General features: G+C 40.9%; 2 protein-coding genes across 28 annotated transcripts in view; one reads left to right on the top strand and one right to left on the bottom strand.

The window, feature by feature from the left end:
• LOC114668373 (gastrula zinc finger protein XlCGF26.1-like) overlaps positions 1-17,840 on the bottom strand; it is a 217,051-nt gene that overhangs the window by 10,662 nt on the left and 188,549 nt on the right. For 4 of the 17 annotated variants that reach the window (XM_051924919.1, XM_051924904.1, XM_051924902.1 and 1 more), the window contains exon 2: positions 7,977-8,425. The exons of the other annotated variants lie outside the window; for them this stretch is intronic. In XM_051924919.1, the coding sequence (XP_051780879.1) occupies positions 7,977-8,388 (412 nt within the window). In that variant the 5' untranslated portion in view covers positions 8,389-8,425. The remainder of the gene's footprint in view (positions 1-7,976; positions 8,426-17,840) is intronic. 17 annotated transcript variants of the gene reach the window in all.
• The window catches only part of LOC114668330 (zinc finger protein 883-like), a 774,734-nt gene that overhangs the window by 586,472 nt on the left and 170,422 nt on the right, over positions 1-17,840 (top strand). The window lies entirely within an intron of this gene.

Raw genomic sequence — 17,840 nt, 5'->3', positions numbered from 1 at the left:
GACAAAAAGTCTTGTGTTTGGTGTCTGGAGTTGCCGCTCTGTTTGCCTTCCCGTTTTGCTACTTGTGTTTTCTCGTTTTGTCCTGGAGATCGTCTCCTGTTTTGGGTGTATGGACTGTCTGGTGTCTTCCTGCTGCATGAGGACTGTCTGAGGATTTATTGTCATCCTGCAAAGAAAGGAGCGCTCCTGATCCCATTGACACGTCATCATCTCATCAGGAAATACCAGTAGGACTGACCTTTACATTCATATACAGCATGCTGATTTCTCAACTACCTACCGCCATCATTTCATTTCATCAGTTGCTGTTTTCATGGACTTCATTGTGTGTGTTTTTTTTTTAGTGGTTTGTTATTGTTAAATTCGTGTTTATTGTACTGTATATCGCCGTAAGGGGAACTGGGGTAGGACAATTTTCATTTAATATTCTTTAATTTCTATTACCGGTTGCTTTTTTGTCTCTGCAAGGGTGTGTATGTGTGTGTGTGTGTGTGAGAGAGAATCGGGCCAAGGCTGGGTGCATTCCTGGGATCCCCACTGAAAAAATAAATCAATCACCATCTTATCGACAGTGGGAAACAGCTGGGTTTTTTAGTCTGCTAGAGATCTTTATGTGGAATTATCCCTTAACAAGTCTCCAACTGTGTCCTCATGTTCTTGTTGAACTCTTTTTAAAGTAGCAGCCAGGCTCCACTGCTCTAATTACTTTAATGATGTTAAACACTTCAGTCATGCTTCCTCTTAATCTCCATTTGCTTAAACTGAAAAGGTTGAACTTATTTAATCTTTTCTGATAATTCTACCTCTCACCCCTAGAATTAGCTTTCCTCTGGACTTTTTCTAGCACTGCTTTGTATTTTTTGTAGACTGGAGACCAAAACTGCACACAGAACTCCAGATGAGGCTTCACCAGTGTGTTATAAGGCTTCAACATGGCCTCCTTGGACTTGTACTCCACACATCAAGGCGCTATATAAACTGATATTCTGTTAACTTTCTTAATGGCGTCTGAACACTGTCTGGAAGTTGATAGAGACAAGTCCACTATGACTCCTAAATTCATCTCATCGAGTATACTTAGAATTTTCAGACCTCCCATTGTGTATTCAAATCATACACTTTTACTTCCTATGTGTGATACTTTACATTTCTAAAATTAAATTTTGTCTTTCACAAATCTGCCCAAGTCTGTATGCTGTCCAAGTCTCTCTGTAATAATTCAACAGATTCTCGATTATCTGCCAATCCACTAATCTTGGTATCATCTGAAAATGTAACCAGCTTGTTACTCATATTCCTATCCAAATCTACTCTATATACAGTATATAAAATCCTAAGCCTAAAAGTGCAATGATTTTATGTGATGTTTTTATGTCATACTTTAAAATTGGGCTGATTTTAAAACCTACATATATAGGTTTGGTATCATTCTTTTCAGAATTTATCAAACTTTAATGTGACGTTGTTAGATTTTCAGATTCTTATTTAGTTTTTAAATTAAAAACTTAAAAAATATCAAGAACTCACGTCCTGTGAGACGAGACTTTGTGCCAAGAGATTTAACCACACCTGGGACTGGAAATAAAAGACAAAGAGTAGGACAGCTGCTGTACAAGCTTTTAAATGTTTCAAAGTGCTGCACGAAATGCAGATCACGCAGCATGGCAGCAGCAGCTGATCAAGCAAAGAGGAGGTAAAAAAAAAAAAACACTATAATTGTATCACCCTTTAAGAGGGGGTTTCGCAGGAGCGACCACGTCACCTTGGGATGCATTCAGCCCCCCTCTCCTCCTAGTGTAGGCCGCTGGGGGGAGTGGGGGTTGTCAGTGAGCGAAGCAATCAGGGGGCAAACTCCCTAGTACTTTACATTTTCTTACATTAAATTTTGTCTTCTACAATTCTGCCCAAGTACTTTATGCTGTCTAATTCTCTCTGTAATGATTCAAAAGATTCTCAATTAAGTGGCAATCCACCTAGCTTAGTATCACCTGAGAACTTAACCAAATTGTTATTCATATTCCTATCCAAATACTTATTTATAATAAAAATAGCAATGGCCCCAGCAATGACCCCTATGGGTCACCACTCTAACAATCACCTAATTATTAGCCAAATATAATAAAGTTCCTCGCACCATCACTCTCTGCTTTCAGTGTCTGAGCCAACTCTGCATCCACCTACAACACCTCACTCTGAACTGCCATGTTTTAGTTTGATACCCAACCTCTCATGTGGCACCTTATCAAATGCTTACTGAAAGTCAAGATAAATAATCTCATCTGCTCCACTTTGATCATATCCTGTTGTTGCCACCTCATAGAATTCCAGCATGTTAGTCAAACATGACCTCCCTCTTCTGAACCCATGCTGACTGTTCAGAATAACTCCTGTCCTTGCCAGGTGTTGCTCAAATCTTATCTTTTATAATTCTTTCCATTAAATTTTCCTGTGATGCACATTAAGCTTACTGGCCTAAAGTTGCTTGGATCGGCCCTGTCACCCTTTTTATATAATGGGATGATATTTGCCATTTTCCAGTCCTTCAGAATCTCTCCAGTGCGCAGTGACTTCCTAAGAATGTATGTTAAGGGTTTATATGTACTCGCTTTGCTCTTTAAGAACTCGAAGGTAAATATTATCTGGTCTTGATGATTTGTTTGGTAAAGTAATGGAGCAGCACTGAACAAGGATGGTGACAGAGGGAGAGCTTGTGCCTTAAGTGAGTTGTGTGGCCAAAATAACACATCAGACGAGGGAGGTCTGATCAGTAAAACTGTTCTTTCCATGTCTTGCTCAATCTTTTCCTTAATAATTCCTTCCCATTAATTTATCTGGGATCCATGTTAAGCTTACTGGCCTATAGCTGCTAGGATCATCCCAATAACCTTTTTTATAAAACGAGATACTATTTTCCATTTTCCAGTCAACCGAAATTTCCACGGTGTGCGAAGCCTTCCTAAGAATATGTGTTGTCACACACGTGTTCTTAGGAGGCAGGCTAAGAGCTTAACCGAGGGCAAGATACGTGAGCAGGCTTTGACAAAGTGCACAAACCTGTCTTCTCCCTCGTCTGCAGATCACCCGAGGAGAAATCAGCCTAAAAAGCTTCCTCCAGTTCCTGTACCCCTTTCCTAGCCACACCTCCCATCGACGTCATTTCCTGCTCTTTGATTTTGGACCCACCTTTTCCTCCCCTGCCTCTACAAGAACCCAGCACCTTCCCTCTTTAGTTTGTCCCTTTTTGGACGTGGAACCAGAGAGTACTCTGGAGCCATCTTTTTGTTTTCTTATACTGTGTGTTATAATATACTAGCCAATCCGCGGCGTAGCATACGCCGCATAATTATTTATTGATGTGTGAAGACTTCCTGAAAGACACAGTTGTCCAAATGGGGTGGGTTTGAGGATACAACTGTGAGTGAATGAAAAGATGGAACTCTGGAAAGAGGAACATACAATTGTCTGTGACTGAGAAATGGCTCTGTCTTGCTTGCCATGGTCGGCCGCCTTAGTCAATGATAGATAGATAGATAGATAGATAGATAGATAGATAGATAGATAGATAGATAGATAGATAGATAGATAGATAGATAGATAGATAGATAGATAGATAGATAGATAGATAGATAGATAGATAGATAGATAGATAGATAGATAGATAGACCTTGAACAACAGAGAAAACAACTCTGCAAGAGTTCGCACTATAGCGCTACGAAGCACTTGGTAAAAACACTTTTTTAATGAGTTTTAAGCACAGGGAAAAAAAATTACATTTGAAAAATCCCTAATTTAATAAACCACCAAGAAAAGTAACATTGCAACAATGCACGCTACAAACCGATCGCTGTAAACAGAAGTGAAAACAAAATCAAGCCCGGTGCATTCTTTAACTGCCTTCTCTGCCGTATGCGTCCAGTCCTCTCTCTCTCTCTCTCGCACCTGTGTGTGTGTGTGTCTCTCTCTCTCGTGTGTGTGTGTGTGTGTCTCTCTCTCTCGTGTGTTTGTGTCTCTCTCTCTGCCTGCCCATGGTCGGCCTCTTGGGCTGCCTTAGTGAATTATGGGCGTGGCTCTGTCTTGCATCTTGCCTGCCATGGGCGTGGCTCTGTAGTGCGTATCCCATGGTCGGCTGCTTAGTAAATTGTTGGTGGGCGGGGCTCAGTGAGTTGGTGGGTGGGGCTCTGTCTTGCGTCTTGCCTGCCCATGGTCGGCTGTTTTAGTGAATTATATATATAGATGGGGTGGATCCCCAAATGTTTTTCTGCTCTCCCTTTGTGTTTTGACAGTGTCAAAGGTTTATTATATGTATTCACTTACCCCCGTAACCACTTGAGGATAAATATCTGGTCCTAGTGATTTGTTTTAGTTCAGCCTACTTAATCTGAGCAGAACTTCTCTCTCTCCAATTTCAAAATCTCTCAGTACCTCCATAGTAGTCCCTGTTACCACTGGGATGTGATCCAGTTGCTCACTTGTGAAAACTTCAGAAAAAAAACAAGTTTAGTGCATTTGATATTTCACTGTCTATGTATTTAATTCCCCTTTATTGTTCCTGATCTGCTTCACCTCCTTGGCTTTTCTTTTATTACTAAAATATTGAAAAACTCCTTGTTCCATCTTTTTGCCTTATCCGCAATATTCCTCTGTAACTGCATTTTAGTTTCCCTAATATTTTTCTTAATAATTGCCCTCTTACTCTAAATGCCCCACTGTTGGCATTGGGGTAATTAGTCTTCTATGACTTATTTAGCTATATTTTACATTTGCAGCTTCTTTAATCTTATTAACCCACTGCAGAGGTCTTATTAATTTCTTTAAATCTGTCCTGCATCATATGTCAAATATTTAACTTCTTCCTAGTAAGGTATCCCAGTTACTCTACTGTTTGCTGCTATGACACCAGTTAATTACTGACTTACCAGCAACTGCAGAAGCTTTCTCTGCCCTCTGACCAAAAAACACAAAGGTTTGACTACAAGTACCTTTACTAAACATTGAAATAGCTCTTGTGTAGATGACAAAAAAAAAAAAAAAAAAAAAAAAGGAAAAACAAATAGAGAAAAGGTATGAAAAACAGTCAGAGCTCCTTAACAGTAACCACAAAAACAGTTTTCTCTCTCATGCACGCGCGTGTGTGTCTCTCACGCGCACACCTGTGTGTGTCATGCACCAGGAGGAACCCAGGAGCCACTGCACCAACATAGGGTTTGACAAAGGGTCCAAGGATTTCATCTTGATACCTAATGGCAGTCAAGGTGCCATTGTCTAGCCTGTAGAGGTCTGTGCGTCTCTACTTGGATATGCCTCACCAGATATTCCATCACTGACCCACCACCAAACTGGTCATGCTGGATGATATTACAGGCAGCAGAACTTTTTCCACGGCTTCTCCAGACCCTTTCATGTCTGTCACATGTGCTCAGGGTGAACCTGCTCTCATCTGTGAAAAGCACAGGGTGCCAGTGGTGGACTTGCCAATTCTGGTATTCAATGGCAAATGGCAATCGAGCTCCACGGTGCCCACTAGAGGACGTCGGGCTCTCATGCCACCGTCTTGAAGTCTGTGTCTGATGGTCTCTGACAAACTTTCACATCAGTGTTCTGCCTGCCTGCTGGAGGTCATTTTGTAGGCTGACAGTGCTCATCCTGTTCCTCCTTACCCAAAGGAGCAGATACCGGTGGGTCCTGCTGATGGGTTAAGTGCCTTCTACGAGGGGCTCTGTCCAGCTCTCCTGGAGTAACTGCCTGCGTCCTGGAATCTCCTCCACACCCTTGAGACTGTGCTGGGAGACACAGCAAACCTTCTGGCAATGACAGGCACGTATTGATGTGCCATCCTGGAGAAGTTGGACTACCTGTGCAACCAACCTCTGTAGGGTCTAGATATCGCCTCATGCTACCAGCAGTGACACTGACCATAGCCAAATGCAAAACAAGTGACAAACAGAGCCGGAGGGAAAAATGTCAGTGGCCTCACTCCACCTGTGAAACCATTCATTCCTGTTTAGGGGTCGTCTCATTGTTGCCCCTCTAGTGCAGGGGTTCCCAAACATTTGGACGTCAATTACCACCTGAGGTTATGTGAATTGCATTGCGTACCACCCGAATTTTTTAACAAAAAAAATTAAAAAGCAAGTACTGCAATGAATGATTAATTCTTAATTAGGTAATATACAGCAAATTCACGACACTGACTAAAACCACTCCGAAATCTGAATAAAAGTTAAAGAATTGGAAGAAATAATGCATAAAATGAATGAAAAAATTTGTGCATGTACATAAATTCCTCCCCGAAACTAAATCCTGCCTTTGGCCTGTACGTGACACAGTTACCGAAGACGAAATGGTATCGGCTTTGTGCTTAGATCTAGTGACTATGATGCGATACAGAGGCAGTGAACGTATAACAACAAACGCGAGCGGTTTCTGTGAGGCAGAGTTACCGAAGACTAAATAGTGTCAGTGTTGTGCTATCATCTAGTGACCAAAAGCTCAAACAGAGAAGAAGTAGAAGTTGACTTCAATGAAACGGAATTACGGTAGCGTTAAATGAACTAAATACTGTTTTGAATAATAGGTTTTATTTATTCAGATGACGAAATTTCACACCACACTAAATTTGGGAATCCACGTATTATTGCATTTAAACAGTTTCATTGGTTTTTGCTCACAACAGGCTTGTCATAAAGGGTTTTGCACAGATAAATTAAATTTCAGGGACCGCGATGCGTACCACCTGAAAAGGCTCCGCATACCACAGTTTGGGAACCGCTGCTCTAGTGTACCTATTGTTCATTTCATTAACACCAAAGCAGCTGAAACTGATTAACAACCTCCTCTGCTACTTAACTGACCAAATCAATAGCCCAGATGTTTCATTGACTTGATGCTATACTCGGATTGAAAACTGCTCCTTTCATTTTTTAGAGCAGAATATAAGAGTGTTGTTTACAGAAGGACAACACCAAGGAAATCAGTATGATCTAACAAAAGCAACACTGCACAACTCAAACTTGTAAAAGATCACCACAAAGTTCCAGAACAGACAGTGCCTGGAGAGATTAACATGATCAAAGGGACAGTGAATTCAAAATATTATCAAGAAATCTGACAGCAAAACATTAGGATAGCAGAAGCTTAACAAAAGTTGAGTCATGACACAGGACAATGAGACCAAACACAGGAAAAATAAATAATAATAATAATTCTTTGCATTTATATAGTGCTTTTCTCTCTACTCAAAGCGCTCAGCAATTGCAGGTTAAGGGCCTTGCTCATGGCCCAACAGAGCAGTCCCTCTTGGCATTTACGGGATTCAAACCAGCAACCTTCCTAATTCCAGTGCAGATCCCTAGCCTCAGAGCCACCAGGAAGAAATCAAAACAGACAAAGAGTTAAACAGAAGGAAATTGGTATTCTGGAATGGCCAGTAAGAGACACGCGATGCTGTGACCTGACCTAAAGAGAACTGATCAGAAAAGAGCTCTCAGTAATAAAAAGAACCAAAAAGGTTTGGAGAGAAGGTATGGATTAAAATTCAAGGCTGATCAGCAGCTACATGAAAAGTTTGTTGGAGGCCATTACTATTAAAGAAGAGTCAAGCAGCTTGTAAAGACAGGAGGGCCACAGAGTGGACTGTGAACGTATAAATGATGTGTTCAGGACTGACAAGAAGTCGTCTGATTGTATGTGAGTTATTAGCTTAGGTGAACTGTGGTTACCTGTATGTGGAGCATAGTTGAAGATCAGACCACAACCTTTCTTTGCAGCTGTACATTTGTATAGCACTCTTTACCAAGGACATGTTTAGAACTTTTGCATGGAAAATTGCTAAACCTTACATAAACATTGATGAAATCTCAAACTACATATAAGCACACAATAAAACATAGTATTTCTCATAAAAACCACAAGACACAACCTTTCAAGCCCATAAACCCCAACCCTAAAACTTGCCCATTTTTTATTTTGCACTTACTTTTTCCAGACTTCTTTGTAGATGGTGGACGATTTTCATGAACTGTAACAGATGTAGTTTTCTTAGTCCTCTTTGGTTTAGACTGTAATGATTCAGTCTTCATACTGACAGAAGGCTCTGGAGATGAACATTGTCTGCTTTGAGAAGAGTCTAACCTGGTCACCACTCCATCTTGACACCCATCATGAAGGTTGTCTCCTTTTACACTGTCCAGATTTGTATGGTTGTGTGTCTCAATACTGACAGACTTCTCTTCAGCTTCTTCTTTAATGCCCACTGCCTGCAGTTCACTGTTCTCCTCCTTAATGCTCAGACGTTCCTGTTTAAGGTAGATGGACTCCAACTCACAGTCCTCCTCCTTAATATCCATGATATTTGTGTCCACATCACAGCTCTCCTGTTTCACATCCATTGAGATGTTCCAGTAAACATCAGCTTTTTCTTTTTCTCTGTAAAAAGAACAGAAATTAACTTCATTAAAACTTCATCACTTAGATCTGAAGTCACTTGAATGTAATTTCACAACACCCTCTCTGTTAAGGTTTATATAAAGATTGACCGTTCATAGCATGCTGACAGTAACACATTACTCTTTATTTCAAATTATCAGATGGGAGCGGAGGGAAGGTGCAATAAGCTGAAACAAGACAACCAATCTGCTGTGGGTAACCCTAAGAGGAGAAACCAGATAAGTAGAAACCAATTACTAACCATCATGAATATTCTACTCAAAGAGGATCTTGATAAGCGGAGAGAGGTCAGGTGGTATGTAGAGATGACTGTTATTGGTTTCAATACTGTGGTCTGAAAGCTGGTATTGACACCAAAGTCAAAACACTTAGTATCGATCTACAACTACCTTGCAAAGCTAAGTGAGATTTGTCGGTGCATCTTTAGAACATGGGAGAATAAATAATAATAATAATAATAATAATAATGGCAGAAACGGGGCATACACAAAAACTGCAAATGTGAAGTAAACAGGCTGAGGTTTAAACTCACACTACTGGAGCTGTGCGGAATGAACACAGACTTCGAATTGTTAATAACTTCTTTAATACTCATTATCAGGCATTACCAGTTGAACTTTAGCACCAAAAGATATAAAATTGTGCAGTACGGTGGGATAGGATTAGGGAGAGAAAAAAATCCAATCCCAATCAATGCATGGAATTGTATGCTATTTAAACAGGATTAAGCAGTTTACATAAACCGTATGGAGGTTTCATCAAGTATTCAGAGCCTTTCATTTTCTGCACACTTTATTGTGTTGCAGATTTAATTTTAAATGGATACATTTCACACTTTTGCCCATCAATGTACACTCAATAACCCATTATGACAACATTGAAATACATTTTCAGAAAAGTTTAAAAACCGTATTCTCTCATTTCAACAGCAGATGTATTCAGACACTTTGCTGTAGCTCTTCAGATTGTGTTCAGGTGCATCCCGTTTGCTTTTGTGCTCGTTGAAAATCAGGAACAACAGAAGACGGACACCAATGGAAAGTAAAAAGCAATTTTTTTATTCTTGGTGAGCAGGAGGCTGCAGCAGCTGTCAGCTCAGTTTGCTACAAACAGCAAGCCCGTCAGCAGGACGTCTTTTCTCTTTTTATAACCAGCTTGTTTAATAAATAAAAAGAGGAAGTATGGCAGTTCATTTGAGGTCATGCAAAGTTTGCAAGTAGCTTAAGATGACACATTAGATCAGTACATGCAGAAGTACATGGTAGTCTTTAGATAAGAGGAACTGTCGGCACACCCACAGTCTCAGGCTCCCCACCCAGCTTAGGCTATGAAATTCAGCTATGGCTAGTATTGCAAGACACTTACAGAGAAAGCACTTTACAAAACATGTACTTCCCTATTCTGCTGAACCATCAGGGTTACAACACTTCAATGGCTACGTGGCAGTTACAATTTAAGAATCTTATTTCAGCTTATAAAATGATTAATTTTATACTGTCGGTTAATGCACAGCACGTTCTTATTAATGCATAAGTGAACACACTCTTATAATTCTATTAGCACCACACTTGATTATTCAGGAACTCTGAAACTCCTTAATTCTAAATATTCTTTCTCACTTTCATTCTTCTTGAGGTGTGTCTAGAACCTCATTGAAGACCACCTGTGACAAACTGACTTGATTTGACATCATTTAGAAAAGCAGATGTGTACCTGTGTGTGTAAGGCCCTACGATTCAAACTGCATGCCACAATGAAACTAAGCCAAGATGTCTGAGGAACTCTCTGTGGACCTCTGCAATCAAATTGTGCTGATGCACAGATAAGGACATGGGAATAAAAACCATTTCTAAAGTTGTGGGCATTTCCATGAAGACTTTGGCCTCAATAATTGTGGATTTCACCTTGAATGTGCAGTCCAGCCAAACAGAGTAACACTCCAAGATAGGCATTGTTCATGAAGGTGATCAGAGCTTCAGAGGTAAGGAGAACCGGTTAGAAGAACGAACATCTTGGCAGCACTCCATCAAGCAGGCATTTATGGTAGACTGGCTAGATGGAAGTCACTATTGAGTAAAAGGCATATAATGGACCACGTGGATGAAATAGTTTACATCTTGCCTGAAGAAGGGGCCTGAGTTGCCTCGAAAGCTTGCATATTCTAATCTTTTTAGTTAGCCAATAAAAGGTGTCATTTTGCTTGGCTTTTCTCTACATTCATAATGGCTAACACGGTACAACACCCTAGTACTAATTATTTGGGCAAAACTCCAAGCACAGTCTCTGGCAAAAACATCAGCCACTACTCATTATCTGCCTAATATCATCCCTTCATTGAAGCATGGTGGTGGCAGCATCATGCTATGGGGTGTTCCTCAGCAGCAGGGATGGAAATAGTGGTCAGAACTGAGGAAAGAATGAATGCAGTCAAATAGAGAGAGGATGTTGAGCAAAACCTGCTCTAGAGTACACACAGCCTCAGACTGGGGAGATGGATTTCCTTTCAGTATGATAATGACAAAGTATACCACCAAGACAATATTAATACTGGTGTGCATGGCCCCATAAAGTAATAGCTTTCAAGGGGGTGGCACTAATGAAGGGAAGGAATCACATTGCATGACAGTTACAGTCAAAATATAGAACCTTTTTTATTGAACAAATTTTGCAAACAACTTAAACTATAATTTTGACAACATATTTTCAACCATACAAAGAGGCATTTAGACTTAGTAAAATATCCGGAGGTGCTTGTCAAAAGGTGTACTGCACTGAACATGTCTTAGAAAAGGAATAAAGAGTAAATAATTTTTGTAAACCAACTACACTTTCTGTTAATGTTAACAATCTCTGTCCACTGACACGTTAAAGTGACTTTTTAAACAAGTTTACCATCATTAAACTGCATAATATTTAAACTAATAAATAATAACAATAAAATAAATAATAGTGCAACTTTGGACAGTAGTTATAAACTTAGACCACGTAGTTTTCAGAACTTAAAAAAAAAAAATCTTCGTTATACATGTTTAATTATGCCGTCCAATCATTGTAGCACCCATCCCAGCAAGCATTGTGTGCGAGGCAGGAGCATATCCTGAATGCCAGCACATCACAGGGTGAATACGAGCAACACATACACTAGCAGGGTCAAAACAGCACATCCTACATGACTTTGAAAGGAAACTGAAGCACGCAGAGTAACCCTACCAGAAAAACATGCAAATTTAAAGCAAGGAACACCGAGACCCCATTGCTGCGAGGCAGCAGTGCAACCACCACGCCACTGTGCCCCCACATGATTAATACCTGCTTTAATGTATTTCATCATGAAAATTATATCAAGTATTTACCTTAGCATTCTAAATGTTCACGGAGCAGGGATATCATGAAATTAATATATTCTGTGTGCTGCCAGCGACTCCTCTTAGTGCAAGAGGAAGTCAGTTTAAGAAGCAGAAGCAATTAACATGTGTCAGGGAACACTTAACACAAAGCATTTCAAGCGCTACATAACTTATGACGAGGTTGGAGAAAATCTAGTTAATTAAATATCTATATATATAATTCTCTAAGCAGCCGCCAGAGTGGCACGACACCCATGAAAGCACGCAGGAAGGAGCCATATATAGATTCTCTAAGCCGCCGCCAGAGCGGGCAAGACACCTATGAAAGCACGCAGGAAGGAGCCACGCCCACCAACTCTTAGACCATTGGATAAGACGAAAACTCGCACAGCCACATCCACCAACTCGGACGCGACGCCTCGGAAAATATGCCGTTATTTCTGTTTGTCTGTCCCACAGTCCACATGCAGCTCTGAGCCATGTTGACTTTTCATTAGTCAACCTCAGTGGAACCTTGGTTCACAAACAGGCAGAGAGAGAGAGAGAGAGAGAGAGAGAGAGAGAGAGAGAGAGAGAGAGAGAGAGAGAGAGAGAGAGAGAGAGAGAGACGCGCACACACACAGGCAGCGCCAGAGAGAGAGCCGCGCACACACACACAGGCAGCGCCACAGAGAGACAGACGCACACACACAGGCAGCGTGAGAAAGAGAGCCGCGCAATCCTTTAAAAACTGAGGTTAAAACACAATGAAGGAAGCAGTCTTTAAAAACCAATAAGCCCTGTGCCTCTTTTTCATTAGCGTCTCACCTGTTCACCGATGCAGGCCCCGCAACAGTCGAGACGCTCTCTCAGTAGCTGATCTTCTCTGTGCCTGACTCCACTACTGTCAGTCGCATGATTAAAAATGGCCTTTTGAAGGGGAGGTATGGACCCGCTATACCACAGGAACACATTGCCTTCGAGCCTGCTCTTGCTCACTCTAATGTACCAGCTTTCTCTCTCTCCTCACTCGCTCGAACACTGCACAACGGAGAAATGCCCGCAGCATGACTCCACCCAGAAATCGTTTCAGCCACACTTCCATGCCCCTCGCTACACTGTGAGTGCAATGATTATTTATTTAAAAATGGCCTTTTGAAGGGGGTGCTGTGGACCCGCTATACCACAGGATCACCTGTGACATTGCCTTCACATTGTTTTCCTTTTATTTATGATCCCGTTGAGCAGATCAGACACCCAGGCAAACAACACTGAATAATCAATAGCTGCAACTACTTTGCCCGCCCCAACTCCTCACCTGAGTCGGTTTCGTCTGTGTTCAGCAGTATTTCCCAAACTCGGTCCTGGTGAACCCCTGTGGATCCAGGGTTTTGTTCCAACCAGATTCCTAATCATTAATGCCAGTGAAACTCATCAGGGATAAGTCGGTTTTTCAAATGCAGCCATGTAGCAGATTAGTCTAGCAGGATGTAATAATCCGAGATGAATGCGCACCCCTGCGCTGAGTGAAAAGCCAATGTATATTGAGTCTAGAAAACATGATCAGCAAGTCTTTGATAGGCTGCAACAAAATGATGTAAGAACGGGCGCATTGTTTTCTCACAAGCTAGGTGGGTGGGTGTTAGTTAATTAGTTACTCGAAGGATTTCAAGATTTAATATGTACAAGCGGTAACACTGTAAAAGCAGCCCAAACCAGAAAAGACGGCTGGCAAAAAGTGGCCGACAAATTAAACACGTGTGCATTGTACTTACTGAAAGCAGCGTTACAGATTTTGCAAATGTTCATTTGTTTCCTCTGCTTAAAAAACCGGCGTGATTATGCAGCGCATACTACGCCGCGGGTTGATATGCAGCGTGTAAAACAGTTTGTCGCGGATAATTTGCCTTTTACTTTAACATGAAGACAATTTCCTGTTAGATTTGCCTTTGCGATGACAATTAATAAGGCACAGGGCCAAACTTTCAAAAACATGTGCATGTATCTGCCAAAACCAGTTTTCAGTCATGGACAGTATGTTGCTCTCTCCAGAGTTCCATCTTTTCATTCACTTACTGGTATGCCTGCAGGAGCACGTGCAGCGAGCGAGCAAACGACACACACACACACACACACAGGCGTGCGCGAGAGACAGCGAGGGCTGGATGCATAAGAATAAGAATACTTCATTACATTGATATACCGGTGTTTTCAGTATTGAAAGCGCTATCCACACAGGGAGAAACCGGGAAGCGAACCCAAAATCTTCCACAGTCTCCTTACTGCAAAGCAGCAACACTACCACTGCGCTACAAGGCAGTTAAAGAATGCACCGGGCTCGATTTTGTTTTCACTTCTGTTTAGAGCGATCGGATCATAGCGTGCATTACTGCAATGTTACTTTTCTTGGTGGCTTATTACATTACGGATGTTTCACATGTTATTTTTTTTCCCTATGCTTAAAGGACATTTAAAAAGTGTTTCTCAACTGTGACTCCGGAACAACTCAGTACGCAAGCTATATTAAGCGTCAAAAACGAAGACTCGCTACACTTTAATGAACAAATGCTGAAACTTATCACTACCGACGAAGTAACTTTCACCAGTGTGGCCTCCATCATCACAGACGATCCCGCTTTCAGTCACGGACAATTGTATGTTGCTCTCTCCAGAGGTCCACCTTTTCATTCACACACAGTGGTATCCACAAACCCACCCCATTTGGACAACTGTGTCGTTCAGGAAGCGTTCACCAATCAATACATAATTATGCGGCGTATGCTACGCCACGGGTTGGGTAGTTCATTATAAGATGAAGTTAAGTTTACGATGTTCTACTTTAATCACAAAAATCGAGAATAAAGTCAACATGTCAACTATAATCTCGACAAACAGCGAGAATAAAGTAAACATGTCAAATTTATTCTTGTCATAAGCGTTGAGATTAAAGTGGAAATGTCGAGAATAAAGTCAACATGTCATCACACTATTACACAGTACCCAGGTACATTACACAGTATTGAAAAAAATAAAACAAGTACAACTTGGCTTGCAGAATTATCCAGTAGTATAGAAACAGTATTCACACATTTGAACATAATGGTCCACATCCGACCTTTTAAATCCAAAGTATCTCCAGACAACAGACACGGCTCCTTTTTCCAACAAAAGTTCTTCTGTGTCATCGTGTTCAACTTTATCGTCTGCTACAGCTTCAGTTTCAGAATGTTCTCTGTCCATTTTCACCGTGCAATACTTCCACTACAGCATGTACTCCATTGCATGTGTTTAGCGGTGTAGCAGTGAAAAAGGTCCCCCTTAAACACTGGCCCGCTGTGCCACGTTCCGAATGTTGGTCAGGCAATTTAAACCGGTGTTGCGGTATAAGAAAAAATCATATCATAAAAAAAATAAAAAAGGTTTTCGGTATGAACCGGTATACCGCCCAGCATTACCCACCACATGACAAACTAGCTCGCAATCCTTGTTGGCAATCCCCTGTTCAGTCCTAGGTATGACGTTAAACTGCATCCGTCCTGCAAGTGAACCTCCAACCTACAGGGAAAACTTGGGGGTTGCCAGCATGATTGGCACTCCAGCCACCATAAAATAACTTCACAAAACTCCGAAACGGCACACAGGACTGAGAAGATCTGGCAAGATAAATTCAAAAAACTGCCCAAATCCAGGTGTGCTCGTCCTATAGAGACTTACTTACGAAGACTCAAAGCTGGAACTGTTGCCAAGTGGGCATCTACAAAGTACAGAAGTAAGAGTCTGAATACTTATATGAATGAGAGGTTCAGATTTTTGATTTGCATTACATTTGGAAACCGTTCAGAAGACATTTCATCACTTTGTCATTAGGGGTTTTTGAGTGTACATTGTTGGGTAAAACTAGGAAATTTCCACAGCACAAAGTGTGCAGAAAGTTGATTGCCAACCATTGCCAGTAATTAACATCTACAGGAAAATTAGAAAAATTACCGTGAGGAACTACACTTATCTCCCACTATATACATTTGTATTCATTCCCATCTCGTATTCTGTTCACCACGGTCACGGACTCAAGTTCTGCTCAGTTTGTTTTTCTCTTTTACTTATCAGAATTGTAAAGTTCTATTCTGATGACATTGTGATCTGTAGCGATAGTAGGGAGCGGGTTGAGGAGACCCTGGAGAGATGGAGATCTGCTCTAGAGAGGAGAGTAATGAAGGTCAGTAGGAACAAGACAGAATACATGTGTGTAAATGACAGGGAGGTCAGTGGAATGGTGAGGATGCAAGAAGTTGAGTTGGCGAAGGTGGAGGAGTTTAAATACTTGGGATCAACAGTACAGAGTAATGGGGATTGTGGAAGAGAAGTGAAAAAGAGAGTGCAGGCAGGGTGGAATGCGTGGAGAAGAGTGTCAGGAGTGATTTGTGACAGACGGGTATCAGGAGACGCTGGCACTGACCAGAAAGCAGGAGACAGAGCTGGAGGTGGCAGAAATAAAGATGCTAAGATTTACATTAGGTGTGACGAGGATGGACAGGATTAGAAATGAAGACATTAAAGGGTTAGCTCAGGTTGGGAGACAAAGTCGGAGAGACGAGATTGCGTTGGTTTGGTGCAGAGGAGAGATGCTGGGAATACTGGGAGAAGAATGATAAGGATAGAGCTGGCAGGCAGGAGGAAAAGAGGAAGAGCTTAAAAGAAGGTTGATGGATGTGATGAAAGAGGACATGAATGTGATGAGTGTAACAGAAGAAGAGGACAGAAAGAAGATGGAAAATGATGATCCGCGGTGGCAACCCCTAACGGGAGCAGCCGAAAGAAGACGACTTATCAGAAGTGTAAAGTAGTAATAGGTTGAGTGAAGCCTCAAGAAGCATCGAAACATTTGAAGCAACTGCGCTGGAAATCACGTTGAAGCATTTAACACTCACCTCCCTAGTGACATCTCCTGGCCATTTGCATTAATGTTACACAAACTGATGATTAAGTAAAATGACATCTATTAAACTTGTACTAATTTTATTTATCAATTGCTAAAGGCTGGCAATGAAAAGAAAGGTAGAAGAGAAGTCTGAAATTTCAAGAGCTGAAAATGTATAGGAAACATGAGATAAGCATTCAGCTTTTGGAAGTAAGAAGCTGCCATGAACGATCAGATCTCTAGTCAGCCATGAGTTAATTGTTTTCTTAATGGAGTAACAACTGGATTAAGGTCTAGCACACTGTTTTCACTTGTTGTTGTTGTTTTGTTGATTTTAATTTCCACAGAAGTAACTGTGTTTTAACAGGAATTTCACAGAATTTAGTTTGATTACTTTGTATCAGCACACATTTGCTTGAAAATGTTTTAACAACCTGCGGTGGGTTGGCACCATGCCCGGGATTGGTTCCTGCTTTGTGCCCTGTGTTGGCTGGGATTGGCTCCAGCAGACCCCCGTGACCCTGTGTTCGGATTCAGTGGGTTGGAAAATGGATGGATGGATGTTTTAATAACATCAAGTGCTGTATGCACGTCACTGACACTTTCAAAATATCAGCTGTGAGATCCGTATTTTTTTTTTTTTTTTTTTTTTTTTGAGTTTAATACCTTTAAGTTCTCTTTGAGTGACCAACAAACTAAGAATTTGAGACGCAAGGAGAAAATGCAGGGGGTATGGGTGATAAGGGGAATTGTTGACAAATTCCTCTGTGAATTTCAAATTGTGGGAAGGTTCCATGAGAAACTTTAACTGAGCCATTACATCACTTATAAACCGTCATAATTGTTTCTACAAAAAAACAAAATAATTAAAGTTAAAATTTTTGTAGGGTTTCCCTAAATTCATAAATACATTTTTGTCAAAAGATAAATTCATGTCTTATTGTATCAAATGCCCTTTGAAAATCCAGAAATAGAATCACTGGGTCTTGAGAAAGCAATTCATTATATTCAGTCAAGTCTAAAATCAAGTAAAAATATCAAATGTGATCTATAAACATTTGATAAAATTCTGAGGTTAGGTCATCGTTCCCAAGTGATTTATTATCTTTTAAAATTTTGATGGCCTATTTCATATATACTTACAGTGGTG

This window comes from Erpetoichthys calabaricus, chromosome 1 (assembly GCF_900747795.2).
Source record: "Erpetoichthys calabaricus chromosome 1, fErpCal1.3, whole genome shotgun sequence".
Classification (NCBI taxonomy): Eukaryota; Metazoa; Chordata; class Cladistia; order Polypteriformes; family Polypteridae; genus Erpetoichthys; species Erpetoichthys calabaricus.
This window is presented reverse-complemented; position numbering and strand designations above follow the sequence as displayed.